The sequence below is a fragment of the Lynx rufus genome, unplaced genomic scaffold (genome assembly GCF_022079265.1).
Source record: "Lynx rufus isolate CCGP_SWC_20201006 ecotype Redwood Valley unplaced genomic scaffold, mLynRuf1.p SCAF_9, whole genome shotgun sequence".
Lineage (NCBI taxonomy): Eukaryota > Metazoa > Chordata > Mammalia > Carnivora > Felidae > Lynx > Lynx rufus.
The window spans coordinates 20,076,340-20,094,062 of record NW_025814897.1 but is presented as its reverse complement, the minus strand read 5'-3'; the positions used below and the strand labels follow the sequence as shown (position 1 = coordinate 20,094,062).

Below are 17,723 nucleotides of genomic sequence, written 5' to 3'. Positions count from 1 at the left end.
TGTAAAGGTTTCCATCCCTTGTTGCCATGATGTTAAAAGGAAACACCACTCATTTAAAAGTAAAATCATCTCTTTCCTGGAGGAGAAATGAAGGCCAACAGAGTTTAAAAAAAAAAAAAAAGTTGGGGGGTTGGCGCCTGGTGGCTCAGTCAGTTAAGCGTCCGACTTTGGCTCAGGTCATGATCTCACAGTTCTTGAGTTCCAGCCCCGCGTGGGGCTCTGTGCTGACAGCTGAGAGCCGGGAACCTGCTTCGGATTCCGTGTCTCCCTCTCTCTCTCTGCCCCTCCCCAGCTCATGTTCTGTCTCTCCTTCAAAAACAAATAAACATGAAAAAAATTAAGAGTCTAAATAGGCTGCCTAAGCAGGCAAGGAAATAATCCTTTTTCCAACCTCAAATGAGCGACGTCTTGGACAAAAACGTTATCTGGAGCCTGGGAGAAAAAGTTGGGTTGATCTCCTAGAGCCTCCACTAGGATGTTTGATTCCCTGGGCTTCTGGGAAGGGGACTGGGTTTCGTTAACTCAGTTTTTCACTGGTGATATCGATGGTTTGACGACCAGTTATGGGCTCCCCTACACAGCCTCTGGTAAAGAATTTACAAATTAAAAATGCATTGCCCTACGCTGCCTTCCCCAGAGAATGTGAGCTGCGTGATATTTCCATCCACACGCTGTTTCGGTGGACTCCGTGTCTGAATCACCCCAGCGAGAGACTCCGACCAAGTAAAGCATGCTTCTTTCTACGTTATCTCTTTGAAAGTGGAGTGGGACACAACCTCTGCCAGCTATTTTTTTTTTTTTGTGAACCATTCTATTAATACCAATCAAATCGAGAAAATGATCAAATGAAATTGCATTTTGAGCATCATAAGCTGCGTAATGTCTATTCTGTTAAATTGGGGCCTATAATTGCTTCTCTACTGAAAAGATACAACAAAGACAGCAATCATGGCATGTCATTATCCCAGACTAGAAAACCGGCCTTTGCCGGGAGGACTTCAAAGGCTTGTGGTTCTCGAATTGCATTTGGCTGCTATTGATGAAGCGCGGGCAATCCTGATTAGGTGTTTACACTGAGGTAAGGCGCAGAGCAGAGAGCCTGAGTGCCTGGGTCTAGAGCCATTAAAAAATTGTACATTATGTTCCTTGCTTTGAAGTGAGGGTTTGTAGGAAGGAAAGCAACTCAGATTGAGTACAGCTGAGCTAGACTGGGCTGCGGCTTCTCTCTCAAAGAAACTAGGCAGGTTCTCAGAATCGGCACCGCACAAAAAAGTTGAGGCTTTAACCAAGAGCGATATGTGAATTAGCGTATCTGCACGACACATGCTGAGTTGTGTTTGCAAAGCGTATCAGCCTTAAGTCCTGTAATCGCTGGATGTTTGGCTCCTTTATTCCTTGATGTTGTGTGTTTTTTTTTTAACTTTATGGGGAGCCCCACCATTAATTTGTTTTCTTGTTATTCCTTGAGGGTATTAACTAGCACGTGCCCAAATCAAAGCAGATCAAGGAGTCTGATTTCTGAAATGTAGCGTTCGCCCGCCCTCACCCCAACACGTCTGCTACTGAAACCCTCCCTTCGGTGCATAGTCGCCGGATTCAATGAGCGTTTGTTAACTTGGCTGACGAGCGATCTGCTGTATTAATTCTGTCCTATTTCTCATACATTCTGCTCCATGTCAGTCCCCACCCACTCACATGGGTGCTGCCACCTCTGTTCATACGTGGCCAGCAAAACAGGTGGAGGCCTGGCGGTCCAGAGAGCCTGCCGTGGTGGGGCTCCACCTCCGATACGTCGCACGGCTACTTGGATTGTCTGGGGACCTGTAGTAATTATTCAGCTGTTTAGAGACAATACACGTGAGATACTTTGGCTCCCGTGGGCCGCTTTCTCCGTGCCTGCCGATCACTTCCTAATGTATTTCACAAGTATGTGTTCAATAAGAATTTGAGGGCCTCGAGACCTCTGGATCTATTATTTTTTACATTCATTCTCCCTATAAGATACCGCAGCTTAAAAAACCCCTGAACTAATTATGCTAAGCCACCACTTTAAAAAACCCTTCAGTGGGCGCCTGGGTGGCTCAGTGGGTTCAGCTCAGGTCATAATCTCATGGGTTATGAGTTTGAGCCCCATGTCAGGCTCTGCTCTGACAGTGTGGAGCCTGCTTGAGATTCTCTCACACTCTCACTCTCTCTCTCTCTCTCTCTCTCAAAAAATAAACTTAAAAAAACCTTCAGGGGCGCCTGGGTGGCTCAGTCGGTTAAATGTCCGACTTCGGCTCAGGTCATGATCTCACAGTTCATGGGTTCCGGTCCCGCTGGCTCTGTGCTGACAGCTCAGAGCCTGGAGCCTGCTTTGGATTCTGTCTCCTTCTCTCTCTGCCCCTCCCCACTTGTGCTCTCTCCGTCAAAAATAAAGAAATGAAAAAAAACCAAAAAAACAAACCTTCAGCACTTTTCCGTTGTCCTTAATCTTTAAAGGTTTGTAAGGCCCTGCATCCTATACTTCTTGGTCTTTTCACACCGTATTTTCTCAGTTCTATGGTTGGGCCACATGTACCATTATGTCTAGGTCCGCACATAGGCCATCCTTTGCTGAGAAACCCCTCTTCACCTGATTTATTCTGACCAATCCCATTCACTGTTCCTGTTCCAGCCTTGGCTGAAATATAACTTCCTCCAGGAAGCCCTCCTTGACTCCTCAGAGGTTACTTACCAATAGAGGCACCTGAGCTTATGGCCTTGGCACTTTGTACTTTCCCTTTTGTAACAAGTCTTACCTTGGTCATTAGGTTCGTTTCCCCTCTAGACTCTAAGTCCCAGCTCTAGCGGCATGACTCACAGGAACTGCAGGGTGACCCTGAATGTGCCTGGCACAGACGTGCTCAGTAAATATTACTAAGTGAAAAGACCTATCTGCATTGAGCACTGAACTCTCCATTGACATCAGAACACATAGAATCTACTTGTTAATCTGGCTACATTTGTGGTTTATGAGGAAGCCGGGTCGCCAATTGTCAACAACATAAGGTGCAAAGTAGGCATCCTCTTCCCTTTCCCTTGCTCGCCTGGCCTAGGACCACTGGCCCTTCACACTCTTCACATGTGCTGTTCCTTCTTCCAGGAACACTCTTCCCTCAAATGTTTGCATCATGCGCTCTCTCACCTCCTTCGTGACCTCTTTAAAACTATAATTTCCCCCCAGCCCCAAATTCACCATTTCTCTGCTCTATTTCTCTCCCTTGCACTGATTTATCTATTCTGTCTATTGTCCGTCTCCTCCTACTAGAAAGTTAGCCCCACGGTGGTTGGAATTTTTTGGAATTTGGTTCAGTGATGTATTCTAGGTACCTAAGACAATGCCTGACCCACCATAAGCTGATAATAAATATAGGCAAATGAACAATGCAATTAACTGTTTTCAAGAATACGAAAGAGATTTTGTGTTCGATTAACCAGCAGCCCGAGTTCTATATAACACAACTAAGAATATGGACGTGGGACCTCTGGATGACCACATAATTCAAATTGTTCCCTTACTAAAATCCTTCAATGATTCTACGTCGTGTAGAGGAAAAGATACTTCCTTAGCGCAGCATTCTAAAACTTGAGCATGTATTGGAATCACTTGGAGCGTTTATTAAAATATGGCTGGGGGCGGGGGAGGTGCCTGGGTGGCTCAGGGGGTTGAGTGTCTAATTCTTGGTTTCAGCTCAGGATCCTGATCTCAGGGTCGTGGGATGGAGCCCCGTGTCAGACTGTGCACTGAGCACAGAGCCTGCTTAAGATTCTCTCTCTCTCTCCCTCTCCCCCTCTCCCCCGCTTGTGTGTGTACTCTCTCCAAAATTAAAAAATAAAATAGATTCCTGGGCCTCGCCCCAGAGTTTCTGATTCAAGAAGTATAGGATGGGGCCCAAGAATTTGCACGGCTAATAAGTTCCCAGGCAATGCTGACGCTGATCGAGGGACCACATTCTGAGAGCCCCTGCATTACAGTGACCTACAAGGGCCTGCATGAAAGGCACCAGCCAGTTTCTCTGCCTAAATACCTACACTCCCATCCACACAATCTAGTCCCATGCAACACGGAAGTATTCGTCGTCTCAATTTACTGGATTAAGTAATACCCTCTAGTCCTTCTTTAAGATATCCTGGGGCGCCTGGGTGGCTCAGTCAGTTGAGCGTCCGACTTCGGCTCAGGTCATGATCTCATGGTCCGTGAGTTCGAGCCCCGCGTCGGGCTCTGTGCTGACAGCTCGGAGCCTGGAGCCTGCTTCAGATTCTGTGTCTCCCTCTCTCTCTGCCCCTCCCTTGCTCGCTCTCTCTTTCTCAAAAATAAACATTAGAAAAAAACAAAAAAGATATCCCAACTAATGCACACAGCCAGATGCCATGACTGGCCAGCTGCTCTCTAAGATGCCTGGGTATTTCTGTCTCCGGTAGTTGAACTGTATGTTTACCAGCAGTTCTTTCTCCATTTGTTTGCAAACCTATTGATTTCTATTACACGTGTTATTAAAATTATAAAATTCATTGGAAGGTCAGATTGTTTGGAGAAGTCTGTGTGTGAACAGAGAGTCGTTATTTTCATGAAAACTAAGTAAAATAACTTAGAATGACCCAGTAAAGCAAAAGGCAAAATGACAAGTAGGGCAGGGGGAAAGCTGTAAAAGATTATGGAAATGGTTATTAGCAAAATCAAAGATTATGTTCTTAGATCCTAGGCTTTTTAAGTTTTCCCTTTGCTTTTAAGAAATCCAAAGTATAAATCTTAGCTCTCAGACTGATTCAGGAAAGATGACGCAATACCCTGGTAGCATATGCACGGACAGAAGAGGCCTTGGCCCCTCTGTTAAAGGTTGGTGAATTAACGTATGTTTATATACTTTACGTGAAAATCAACTATCTCAGATTATCATTGTTCATATCTGCTTTGACTGCTTTTTTCTTAGGTTTATTTATTTATTTTGAGAGAGGCAGAGCAGGAGTGGGGAGGTGGAGGGGCAGAGAGAGAGAGAGAGAGACAGAGAGAGAGAGAGAGAGAGAGAGAGAGAATCCCAACCAGGCTCTGCTAGGCCAGCCCAGAGCCCGACATGGGGCTTGAACTCACGAAACTGAGATCGCGAGCTGAGCCGAAATCCAGAGTAAGATGCTTGGGGTGCCTGCGTGGCTCCGTCGGGTAAGCATCCGACTTCAGCTCAGGGTCATGATCTCACGGCTCGTGAGTTCGAGCCCCGTGTCAGGGTCTGTGCTGACAGCTCGGAGCCTGGAGCCTGCTTCGGATTCTGTGTCTCTCTCTCTGCCCCTCCCCTGCTCACACTCTCTCTCCCTCTCAAAAATAAACATAAAAAAAAAAAAAAGAGTGAGATGCTTAACCAACTGAACCACCCAGGCACCCGAGCCACTTGGATTGATTGACCAAATACCATTCCTGACCTGTATCCTAGAGGTTCCCACTGTACCAGGGGGCTTCTACCTAAACAGCATCCTCTCAATGCTTTTCTAAAAAAATTTACTTTTAACATTTATTTATTTTTGAGAGACAGAGACAGAGAGCACGAGTGGGGGTGGGGCAGAGAGAGAGGGAGACACAGAATCCTAAGCAGGCTCCAGGCCGTCAGCACAGAGCCCGACGCGGGGCTCGAACTCACGAACCGTGAGATCATGACCCGAGCTGAAGTCGGACCCTCAACCGACTGAGCCACCCAGGCGCCCCAGCATCCTCTCATTGCTTTTACACCATTGCACTTCACTCCCTAGGCCTCAATACTTTTTCCGCCCACCGCCACCTGCTAACTTCTGCTGCTTTTTAGAGAATCTGTTTAACGATTGCCTCTTCTGTGAAGCCCTCTCTGACTTCCCCTGCCAGACTTGCGCACTTTTTCTTCTGTGTTCCTTCGGGGCCGTACGTGTCTCTACTACAGCAGCTGCTACCTGGTACCCACTCTTTACTCTGTGGGCTTGCCACGGGGCCAGAAGGTCCCGAAGAGCAGATATACTGACAGCCGCAAAAGAACGGCTTCTTCCCGTTGCCACAGCTCCCGACCGTACCACAGAGCCATGCCGTATGGCCTGGGCAAGATGGCACGGAAGGGGTGGGCACACTGGGCGCCTCTGTGCAAGCTGTCCTGAGACACGATTACTCGTGTTACGATCACTTCTGGCTTTCGAAAGGGCATGCTTTCGTTACGTGGAAAGGTTCTCTTTTCGTGGATCCCTCCTCAGTCACACGGAGTTAATGGAGTGCCACTCTATGGATCATACAACTGGTAGCCCAAGCCAGTGCTAAACAGCACGCGCGGAAAGACGCCTTAAGCAACACACTGGACAAAACCGTAAAGTTCAATTTAAATTAGGCTGTCGTAAGTAAGTGCTCTTGTTGCGGTCGCACGGGGCAGAAGAAAAAAAAAAAGGCCAATCAATGAACGCGCAGAGTACTTACTCTGTAGAAGAAACGTTTTTACCAGCATAAAGAGGTGAGACTCGAACATGCCATCAGACTGGAAGAATTCTCTAGAACGGGATTCTACGTTTCTAGCCAGATGTGCTTAGAAAAAGATGATCATCATTTAAAGGTAAAGCCTGATTTTCTAGACAGCCAAACGTCTTGCTAAGGCTGAAACTATGGAAAAGGCAAGCAATGTATCACTTAACTGTTAATCTTCTCTAGTGGGAGACTAAGTTCAAATTAAATGTCAATAATAAGAGACATGTAGGGCGACATGCCCATCCAAGGCTTTCACACATAGTATCTCATTCGGTCATCCCAATAACCCTGAACCTGTGGTACAAGGCCCAGGCCTTTGAGCTGCATCGCAAGAGGGGGGTACGGTTTTCCTAAGCAAACAAGATAGGGAAGGGTCGTCTATCAGTGTGGCCAGAAACACAGGGGAGATGCTGGGTTCGGGGAGCCACGAGCTCCCGGAAGATGCAAGGGGGAGGATGACAAAAAGTAACTAAGACTGAAGCAGCAGGAAGGGGCTGGGTCTCGGAGAGGGTGTGCGAGTCTGAGGGTCTGAGTCTGACCTACAACATGGCAAGCGTGAAGTGTCCCTCCGCCTGCCCGCTTCGCGGACGGTCTTCTGGGGGTCCTGCCGTCGACCGGGCTGGCAGGGCATTTACATGCTATCCTTTTAGCTACACTTTCTTATCCCACCTGAAGCCCCATCCCTTTCCTTTTGCGTCACTGTAACCTGAAAAAAGAAAACAATCTGTTTAGAAGCCGTGGCTTCGGAATGCCCAGTGTTGGTAACAGCTTCCCTCTGCTGAGTGTCTGCAGTGCGTCGGGGGCTTTGTATAATTTTTTTTCCAATAAGCTTCCAAGGCAGTCGTTGACCCCACGTAATAGATGAAGAAGGTAAGGTTTAAAGAATCCCTTGCTCAGATGTCTAGGAAGTGCCACCACCTAGGACGTCGGGGGAGCCAGGATGTATAATCCATGATGGTCTGACTCCCAAACTAGCGCTTTGTGTTGGTTTTGTTTTTTTCTCCCATGACATCGTGTTGCCCCTACGGGAGAACGCTGCTCCCAAGGCTGGCACAGACCGAACGAAGCTGGTCCCCCAGAGCTCCCGACGTTTTCCCTTTGCCGTCCGTCCACGCCTCAACTTGGACGACGTCTCCGAGCCCTTCCCAAGAACCCAACCATCCCGGTTAGGCTCCCCCTCGTCATTTTATTAAGTAGCTATTCAGCATCCTCTGAGGCTTTTATTGGCGTTTGAAATTATTTTGTTACACGTTTCTTGCCTCTGTCACGTGACTGGAAGGTAAGCTCCTTGAAGACTAGGCTGTGTGTGTCTTGTTTTCTGTTCCATGCTGAGCACAGCACCGAGCACATGGTTGGTGCTCATTAAAGGTGTGGGGGCTGACTGACCTGCTGTCGCAGCAAGAGCCACAAACGTATGTTGACCTTCAAAATGGGTAGTGGATACTTACAGGGCTTTACATTGGCTTCAAGGCTATAGGGCGACTGAATAACGTTTCTGTATTTGCACTTGAAAAGCATCTGTACTTTCTAAGGAAGGACAGGAGAGGACTAGCGTGTCTAAAGCTGCTCCTGCTGTTTTCCAAGCATGCTAGATTTCACCTGTATCAGTCTTCAGAGTCATTCTGGAATCAAGACACAAAGGCAGCTCCTTTTTCAAGACCCCACTTTCTTTTCATGATAGATCATACATGGGCTCAAATCCTGGTGCGTTTCCGGCAAACGCTGAACAAACCGTGAATAAAAAAGTTAAGCCTTGAATACTCCCCAGCAAAGCTCCTGGCTGACTGTGATACTTAGGTGCCCTCTAGTGTGTGTTCGTTTTTATATCCGTTCCTTGCGTTCCACGGCATGTGATAAAGATCTTCTCGTGCATTTCAAGGTGATTTCCAGTGCGTTTTAATGTACGACCAGCAGATGTGTGAAAAATGGCACACACAAAAAATTGCGGAGCAATTGAATCGAAAAGTCGGTGGTTCGGAGTCGTTATTTAAAAGCAGAGAATGCATTTTAGGTCACCCCCAAGCACTCGGGGGTGTATAGTTACGAGGGTTATTACAAGATGTTGTGTGTTGTGGATCCATAGGTATGGTTCCAAAGAGAGGAGCTATCAAAGGATAGAAAGGGAAAAGCTGTGCTCTCACTCTGCACCCCCCCCCACCCTCTGCAATTAACGCCCGCCAGTCCTATCAGGGTTTTTTATGCGTTCCGAACAAAACGTGTATCTTTATTCTTCCTCACTTTTCTTACACTGTATGTGCCATTCTTCTACACCTTTACTTTCTCTGTTAATAAGCCCTGATAAGTTATCCATAAGAGGTCATGGAGAACATCCCCATTCTTTTTTTTTTTTTTTTTTAACAGTTACAGTGTCCTCTACTTTATGGATGTACTATAATTTCAGTATGCCCCAAATAGTAGACATTTGGGTAGTTTCCAGTCTTTTGCTATTAAAAGTAAGGCTGAAATGAATAATCCTATACACGATTTATTTAAAAACTGCACATACCTAACTAGGAAAAATGCCTCGGAGTGGAATGTGTTGGGTCAACTAAAAATAATTGCGGGGTGCCTGGGGAGCTCAGTCGGGTAAGTGTCCAACTCTCTCTCTCTCTCTCTCTCTCTCTTTTTTTTTAAATGTTTGTTTATTTTTGACAGAAAGAGAGAGACAGAGCATGAGTCGGGGTGGGGCAGAGAGAGAGGGAGACACAGAATCCGAAGCAGGCTCCAGGTCCTGAGCTGTCAGCAGCACAGAGCCCGACGAGGGGCTCGAACTCACAGACTGCGAGGTCGTGACCTGAGTCGAAGTCAGAAGCTCAACCGACTGAGCCACCCAGGCGCCTCTCTCTCTCTCTTTTTTTAATGTTTATTTATTTGTTTTGAGACAGGGTGCAAAAGGGGGAGGGGCAGAGAGAGGAGAGAGAGAATCCCAAGCAGGCCCTGTGCTGTCATCACAGAGCCCAGTGCGGGGCTTGATCCCGCGAACCGTAAGACCATGACCTGAGCCAGAATGAAGAGTTAGACGCTTAACAGACTGAGCCACCCAGGTGCCCCAAGTGTCCAACTCTTGATCTCAGCTCACATCTTGTTCTCAGGGTCGTGAGTCCAAGCCCCGCATTGGGCTCCATGCCGGGCACAGAGCCTACTTAAAAAAAAAAAAATCATAATCATTGCTAACACTTGTATAGTGTTTGCTATAAGCCAGGCATTGATCTAAGCACACTCCCTATATTAACCCATTGATTTAATCTTCTTAATAATTCTGGGAGGAAAGTACTATTATTTATTTTTTTAAGGATGAGGAAACTGAGGCACATAGAGGTTAAGCCACCTGCCCACGGTCAGACAGCTAGCAGGTGTCAGTGCCAGCCGCCGTGGCTCAAAAGTCTATTCTCTTAGCCATTATGCTTTATTTTTTCAAGGAGTAAATGTATTTGTATTTTAAATAGATATTAACAAATTGTGTTCCATATCAGTTATACTAATTTATTCTCTCACCAACTATTCTGTACTGTTTTGGCCTAAAGGCTGAGGCCTAATGACTGAGGTTGGGATCTTTTCATGTTTCATAGATACAGGTATTAACTTTTCTGTGAATTATGTATTCCCGCCTTTGTGTATTTTTATATTGGGATTTTTTGGTCTTGATTTCTAGGAGCTCTTTGTATATTGGAGATATTAGTGTTCCATCTATGATATGAATTAGAAGTATTTTTCTACTTTGTTCTTTATATTTTGACTTTCTTAGGCTTTTTCTCTGCAGAAGTTTCTGATACTTATGTAGTCAAATTTCTCAGTCTTTTATAGATTTTGGACTGTGAACCATTTTGAGGTTATAGGAGAATTTTCTTGTTTTTTTTTTCCACCTAGTATTTTTACGGTTTAATTTTTTCAATTAAATATTAGGCCCATTTGGAATTTAGCTTGTTGTATGATATGAGGTATGGATATGACTTCATTTTTGCCCAGATGGCTACCCATTTGTTTTATCGAACAAGCCATCATTTCCTCACTGACTTGAGATCCTGCTTCATCGAATCGTAGTGTCATATCCTATACTCCCGTATGTAATTTGGCTCTGTTTCTAGACTTTCTACCACTTTTTAATGTCTGTATATGCATTAAATGTTACCCTAGTATTTAATTATTGAGACTTTATAATACACTAAGTGGTAGTACTAGATTCTCTCAGGATTCTTTTTTTAAAATTTTTTAAAAATTTAATGTTTATTCATTTTGAGAGCGGGAGGGGCAGAGAGAGAGGGAGATGCAGAATCCAAAGCAGGCTCCAGGCTCTGAGCTGTCAACACAGGGCCCAACATGGGGCTCGAACCCACGAACTGTGAGATCATGACCTGAGCTGAAGTCGGACGCTCAGCCGACTGAGCCACCCAGGCGCCCCTCTCGCATGATTCTTAATTTCCAGAGCTTTCTTTATTATTCCTGGTTTTAGATTTCATCTGAACTTAATACAGCTTTTTTTTGAGTTTTGTTTTTTACAAAAACTGTTGACTTTTTTAAATGTAAATTTCTTAGATTTACTTTTTTTAAAAAAAATTTTAATGTTTATTTATTTACTTGAGAGAGACAGAGACAGTGTAAGCAGGGGAGGGGCAGAAAGAGAGGGAGACACAGAATGTGAAGCAGGCTCCAGGCTCTGAGCTGTCAGCACAGAGCCCGAAGCGGGGCTCGAACTCAAAAACTATGAGATCGCGAGCTGAGCTGAAGTTGGATGTTTACCCAACTGAGCCACCCAGGTGCCCCTTAGATTTAGTATCAAATCTTCCCAAGTATAATACACTACTTAAGACCCTGTATTACTCAACTGGGCAGGGATGCTTGCAACAATAAAATGTATTAAGAAGCTGGTTTTCTTGGCTGTGTAATGGCAATTGACATTAAGTCATTCATTTGGCAACAGGTGTCATTTGTCCTTTCAGTATTTCTAGTTGTAAGACACTTGTCATCTTTTTCAAAGAAATTAGGAGACAATAGATTTTCAAATATGAAAACCTTCCAGATAGATGCTGCTTAATCTAAAACAATAACTTCCGCACCTGCCACGCCCAATACTTAACCTCCTGCTCCCAAATCCACAGAACAATCCTATCAGCCATTGAAAACATCAATGCTCTGTGGGTACTCACGTACCCAACTTTGACTTTGGGTCTCTGGAAACCCCTGTATGTGCTTTATGTGTGGTCCAGCAGCCTTGACATCACCTGGGAATTTGTTCGAAATGAACACTCTTAATTAAGTCTCACCTCGGACCTACTCGATCGAAATCTGTATTTTAACAAGATCCTGAGGTGGCTCATTAGTGCCTTCGAAAAGTTTGAGGGGAAGAAAAGATCCGTGATTCTCAGTGGGCCTGATAGCAGAAGTGGCATCACTCAGAACCATGTAGAAAATGCAAATTCTTGGGTCCCACCCTATGCCTACTAAATCAGAAACCCTAGGTTAGGTCTAGCTGTCTGTCTTAATAAACTCTCCAGTTGGCTCTGATGCACACTAACGTTTGGGAACCACTGTTGTTGTTGTTTTGAATGTTTATTTATTTATTTTGCAAGAGAGGGGGGCAGAGAGAGAGAGGCAGGGAGAGAGAATCCCAAGCAGGCTCTGCCCTGTCAGCGCAGAGCCTGATGCGGGGCTCGATCTCACGAACCGGGAGCTCATGACCTGAGCCAAAATCAAGAGTCAGATGCTTAACTAACTGAGCCACCCAGGTGCCCCTGAACCACTCCGTTACATCAAGGATTCTCTCAATCTTGGCTAAATATTAGAATCACTTGGGGAGCTTTGAAAGAAAAATACTGCCTCTCAGGATCTTACCCCGAGATGTCAGTTGGTCTGGGTGAAGCCAAGAATCATTTTACAATTCGTTTCTCAGGTGAATCTAATATCCAGTGAGGCTTTCTTTTTAAATTTTTTTTTTTCAACGTTTATTTTTTTGGGGACAGAGAGAGACAGAGCATGAACGGGGGAGGGGCAGAGAGAGAGGGAGACACAGAGTCGGAAACAGGCTCCAGGCTCTGAGCCATCAGCCCAGAGCCCGACGCGGGGCTCGAACTCACGGACCGCGAGATCGTGACCTGGCTGAAGTCGGACGCTTAACCGACTGCGCCACCCAGGCGCCCCTCCAGTGAGGCTTTCTAACCACTGCTCTGGAAATACTATTTCCCCCTCAAATAAACTTTATACTGAAGAGAATAAGTTTGGAGGTGATGGAAGAGATTCAGTTTTCATTTCCCATGTATTTACTGAGACCTTGTAGTATGTTAGGCTCATTACCACGAAGATTAAAAATCACTAAGTGGGGTGCCTGGGTGGCTCGGTCGATTAAGCGTCCAACTTCAGCTCAGGTCATGATCTCATGGTTCCTGGGTTCGAGTCCCACATCGGACTGTGCACTGACAGTATGGAGCCTGCTTGAGATTCTCTCTCTGTCTCCCTCTCTCTCTCCCTGCTCCACCCCTGCTCACACTCGCTCGCTCTCTCTCACTCAAAATAAATAAATAAGCTAAAAAAAAGATAAGTCCAAAGCATAGTTCTTGCCCATAAGGGAACTTTTAATCTCTACTGGCAGAAAGACCTGCACATATTTCATATATAAATAATGAAAGGAACACGTCATTCTATGCTATTGACTATAATTCAGTAAAACAAGTTACACGTATCATATCACTGTTAGGTCAAACTGATTTCTAGCCTGTTTATTTTTAAATTGCTACCTTTTTTTTTTTTTTAAATGGAGTAAGATGAAGGAAATATATGTTGGGAAATGATGAAGAAACACTTTCGATTATAATTATAAACAAGCCCTTCGACATTTAAACCTGGACCAAGTGGCAGACAAGGTCAATGGCCACTTCAAAGACTAATTCATGAGCTTAAAGATTGAGCGGGCCAAAAATGCTTTGAAGCTTCCTCACTGGCATAACACAGAATTATGCTGTGGAATCACTGACAGTCAATTCACCCCAATGTTGTCTGTAAATTAAGTTACAACTACTAAGAAAAATTAGCAATTAAGAAATCAGCAGTTAGGGGCGCCTGGGTGGCTCAGTCAATTGAGCGTCCAACTTCGGCTCAGATCATGATCTCACGGTCCGTGGGTTCGAGCCCCGCGTCGGGCTCTGTGCTGACAGCTCGGAGCCTGGAGCCCGTTTCAGATTCTGTGTCTCCCTTTTTCTCTGACCCTCCCCTGTTCATGCTCTCTCTCTCTCTCTGTCTCAAAAATAAATGTTAAAAAAAAAATCAGCAATTAAAGAGTTTATAATAAAGCTATTTTCACTTTTATTAGTAGACATATAACTCTTTCCTTTGGCTTCATTATTTGCCTCTCCTAGATTGGCTTCTTTGGAGAACACATTTAAAAATAAATGAAAAATATTGTTCTTGTCCAGGGAAACTACTGGCTAAGCATTTTTCACAGATACTGGACTGTTGAATTTATATTAAAATTTTTTTTTTAAATTTTTTTAATGTTTATTTATCTTTGAGAGAGAGAGAGAGTGCAAGTGACAGAGGGGCAGAGAGAGAGACACAGAATCCGAAGCAGGCTCCAGGCTCTGAGCTGTCAGCACAGAGCCCGACGCGGGGCTTGAACTCATGACCTGAGCCAAAGTCAGACGGTTAACCAACTGAGCCACCCAGGCACCCCTATTTATATTTCTAAATGGGCAATGAAGCAAAATTCACAATTCCACCTAAGCTTCATGAAACTTATGTTAACATCTAAAATTGGGTCAAAATTAAATTCCGCTAAGTGCTTTGATAATTCAGCTGAATATAATATGTCCATTCCCTTTGTTTTATTATTAGTTACAAAGGCAAGGATGTGACCCTAACCCTTTAAGACTATAAAAGGATTTTCTGAATTAAGGGAAAATCTCAAATGTTCATCTACCTCATCTCTCTTGTTCTATCAAAAAAAAAAAAAAAAAGAAAAGCTAAGGTTAGAACAGGTTAGAGCACTGTAAATAATACCAGTTTGAATCTGGAATGGGTTTAAGGGCATCCTCATTTAATACCCTTTCCTTCTTATTTGAAAATGATTCCACATTAGTAGGTAATGAATTTCAAGCTATTTCCCCAATATGGATGGTAGATATACTGGTCCGGCCCTTCTTTTCTTTCTTAACAATTTTTAAAAATTTATTTTTGAGAGAGAGGGGAGAGGGAGGGCTCGCAAGCAGGGCAGGGGCAGAGAGGAGGAGACACAGAATCTGAAGCAGGCTCCAGGCTCTGTCAGCACAGAACCTGACGTGGGGCTCAAACCCATGAGCCGTGAGGTCATGACCTGAGCTGAAGACAGGCGCTTAACCGACTGAGCCACCCAGGCGCCCCAGACCTTCTTTTCTTACGTGCACAGACATGTCCACCAGGAGGTGGGCTGATAGGATCGTTAATGAGTGCCCATGAAATAGATTTTGAATCCATCATCTGGGATAGAATTTATTCTAGAAATGATCAGATGAGAAAGGGGGGGCATTTATTCCAGTTTTATAGATGGAGAAACTAAAGTTTAATTATATCATCTGCCCAGAATAAAGGAAGGTGTAGTGATTATCAATCATGGTTGGAAAGGTAATAAAATCACTTGGAGAATGAAAAACGATGACCAAACAACCACATGTTGTACCCTGCCCCTCTCCCACTACCACACAATATGTATCTAAAATCTAAGTTGAGAATAACTTGTGTATGTGAGTTGCTGTTTCTGATGTGAGTTTGTCATGTCACCTCCGTTGTATTGGGCATTTAAGAGGGTTGAAAACCAGGTAACCAGCACAGGGAACCATACGTTCAGTCCTCTATTTTATCTAATGGAATAGGCAGTTAAAAAAAAAATCTGCATTTGGGGTGCCTGGATGGCTTAGTTGGTTAAGCGTCCAGCTTCAGCTCAGGTCATGATCTCGCAGCTCGTGAGTTCAAGCCCCGCGTCAGGCTCTGTGCTGACAGCTCAGAGCCTGGAGCCTGCTTGGGATTCTGTGTTTCCCTCTCTCTCTCTCTCTCTCTCTCTCTCTCTCTCTCTGCCCCTCCCCTGCTTGCACTCTGTCTCTGTCTCTCTCTCTCAAAAATAAATAAACATTAAAAAAAAATTTCTTTTTAAATTCTGTTTCCTTGAATGGAGATATTTTGGATATAATTGAATTATAGCATTGTAAGCCATTGATGGCTTTGATTTTGCTCTTAAGAATTAGTGGAATAACTCCCCTGATTCCTCAAAGAAGAGCAAGGACATTTGTCTTAGCCATGTGGTTACAATGACATCACCATCTCAAAGGAAGTGGTCTCCAGCCATTTCAAACAAGGGCAAGTCCCAGTCTAGGGACTGGGAGAAAGGAGCACTTACATACCTGTTCTGAGAGAAAGGAGCACTTACATACCTGTTCTGAGAGAACGTCCCCCCTTTTTTTATTGTGAAGCTGAAGATACGAGTCCGTTTTAGGAGTAGGTAATCCCAGAGTCAGCTTGTTTTTTTCCACAAAATATTGTTTGGACTTCCTTCGCCGCCGGCCACGTGATCCTGGCAGAAAAACCTCATTATGTGAACTTGAACTCTTCAAGCACCGAGAGAGCTTGCTGGACTTCTCCAGATCACGGTCGCTCAGCTCCGAAGATGGCTGGCTGTGATGGGTGCCGCGCTCATAGTTCGGGCTTAAAAATTCACTCCCAAGTAAGGAGGCAACGCTCTGTGGGCTCCTCTTCTGTTCCGCCTTTCCCCCAGGGAGTTCCATGGACGTCTCCTTGGAGGGGTACAGTGGATCTGAAGTCAGATTTTCAGTCGAGCTGTCTACAGACTCTGGCAGTCCTTCCACAGTCAAGAACTTCCTCTCCTCTTTCTTACTCTTCCAGTTTGGGTCGTATCGCAGGTCTGAATATTTATCCTCTACCGGCTGTTGGCTGCCCAAAGCAGAAGGAAAATGTCAAGTCTTTCATCAAAATGAACTTACTCATTATACTTAGTTGATTATCCTACTTGAATCTTTCTCCTATAATTTTCCTCTTTACTATCTTTTTTGTTTTTAATGTTTATTTATTTTGAGAGAGGCGGGGAGAGGGTGTGCACATGTGGGAGGGGTAGGGAGAGAGACGGAGGGAGAGAGAGAATCCCAAGCTGGTTCTGCACTGTCTGTGCAGAGCCCAGTGTAGGGCTCGTTCTCACAAACCACGAGATCTTGACCTGAGCCGAAATCAAGAGTCAGATGCTTAACCTACTGAGCCATTCTTTTGCTATCTATACGTTCAAGACCTATCTGAGGCTCAGATTAGGTTTACACGCTGTACCTGAGGACGAAAAGGTCTTAATTACCCCAGTTCATTAAATTACAGAATCAAAGTGGGGGCTGGTTAATTTATAAATGCTAGAAAAACAGCTGAAAAATAAATGTCAGTGACTCACTGTTTAAGGGAGGCTATTATGCACACCTTAAGTACTTCGGCTAATGAAGATAAAATTGATTTCACGTTTTGGCTGGTGACATACACATTTGACTGCTTATCTAGGAAGAACATGTTGTTGCTGCCTGGACGCTATTTTCCTCGGTCTGCGCCTTTTGTGAGGGAAAGCAAGATTCGTCTCAACTGAATACCCGCCTAGGTTCATCCTGCTGTAAAGCGATTTTACTTTTCACTTTGTCTTTGTAGGTTTTTTTTTTTTTTTCAACGTTTATTTATTTTTGGGACAGAGAGAGACAGAGCATGAATGGGGGAGGGGCAGAGAGAGAGGGAGACACAGAATCGGAAACAGGCTCCAGGCTCTGAGCCATCAGCCCAGAGCCCGACGCGGGGCTCGAACTCCCGGACCGCGAGATCGTGACCTGGCTGAAGTCGGACGCTTAACCGACTGCGCCACCCAGGCGCCCCTGTCTTTGTAGGTTTTATCAGCTGCGCTACAGAAAGATCCCCAAATGTTGAGAATCCAAACTCATCCTCAGTTCATATTCTTTTCATTGGTCGGATCGATGCACACAGAACAGCAGACAGGTCAGCATGCGCTTTAAGCTGTAGGACAGCCCTGTTTCAGCCAAAGGTTAAACGTAGGGTCCTGCCTTAGGGACATGGGCCAGTCCATAATCCGTGCATATGACCCCAAATAAAGTCTTCCTTTTTCCTCCTGACAGTCTCAATTTGTAAAGCACCTCCCGGTCTTAACCAAAAAAGAAAAAAAAAAAAAAAGGCTGGTAATATGGCATATTTAATGGCCCCTTTGATCTTCAAAAGCTAAATGGGG

General features: G+C 44.8%; 1 protein-coding gene across 3 annotated transcripts in view; it reads right to left on the bottom strand.

Annotated features, from left to right (window-relative positions):
- Positions 1-17,723, bottom strand: part of JHY (junctional cadherin complex regulator) — a 58,568-nt gene that overhangs the window by 28,341 nt on the left and 12,504 nt on the right. For all 3 annotated transcript variants that reach the window (XM_047071769.1, XM_047071770.1, XM_047071771.1), the window contains exon 2: positions 15,877-16,393. In XM_047071769.1, coding sequence (XP_046927725.1) covers positions 15,877-16,393 — 517 coding nt within the window. The remainder of the gene's footprint in view (positions 1-15,876; positions 16,394-17,723) is intronic.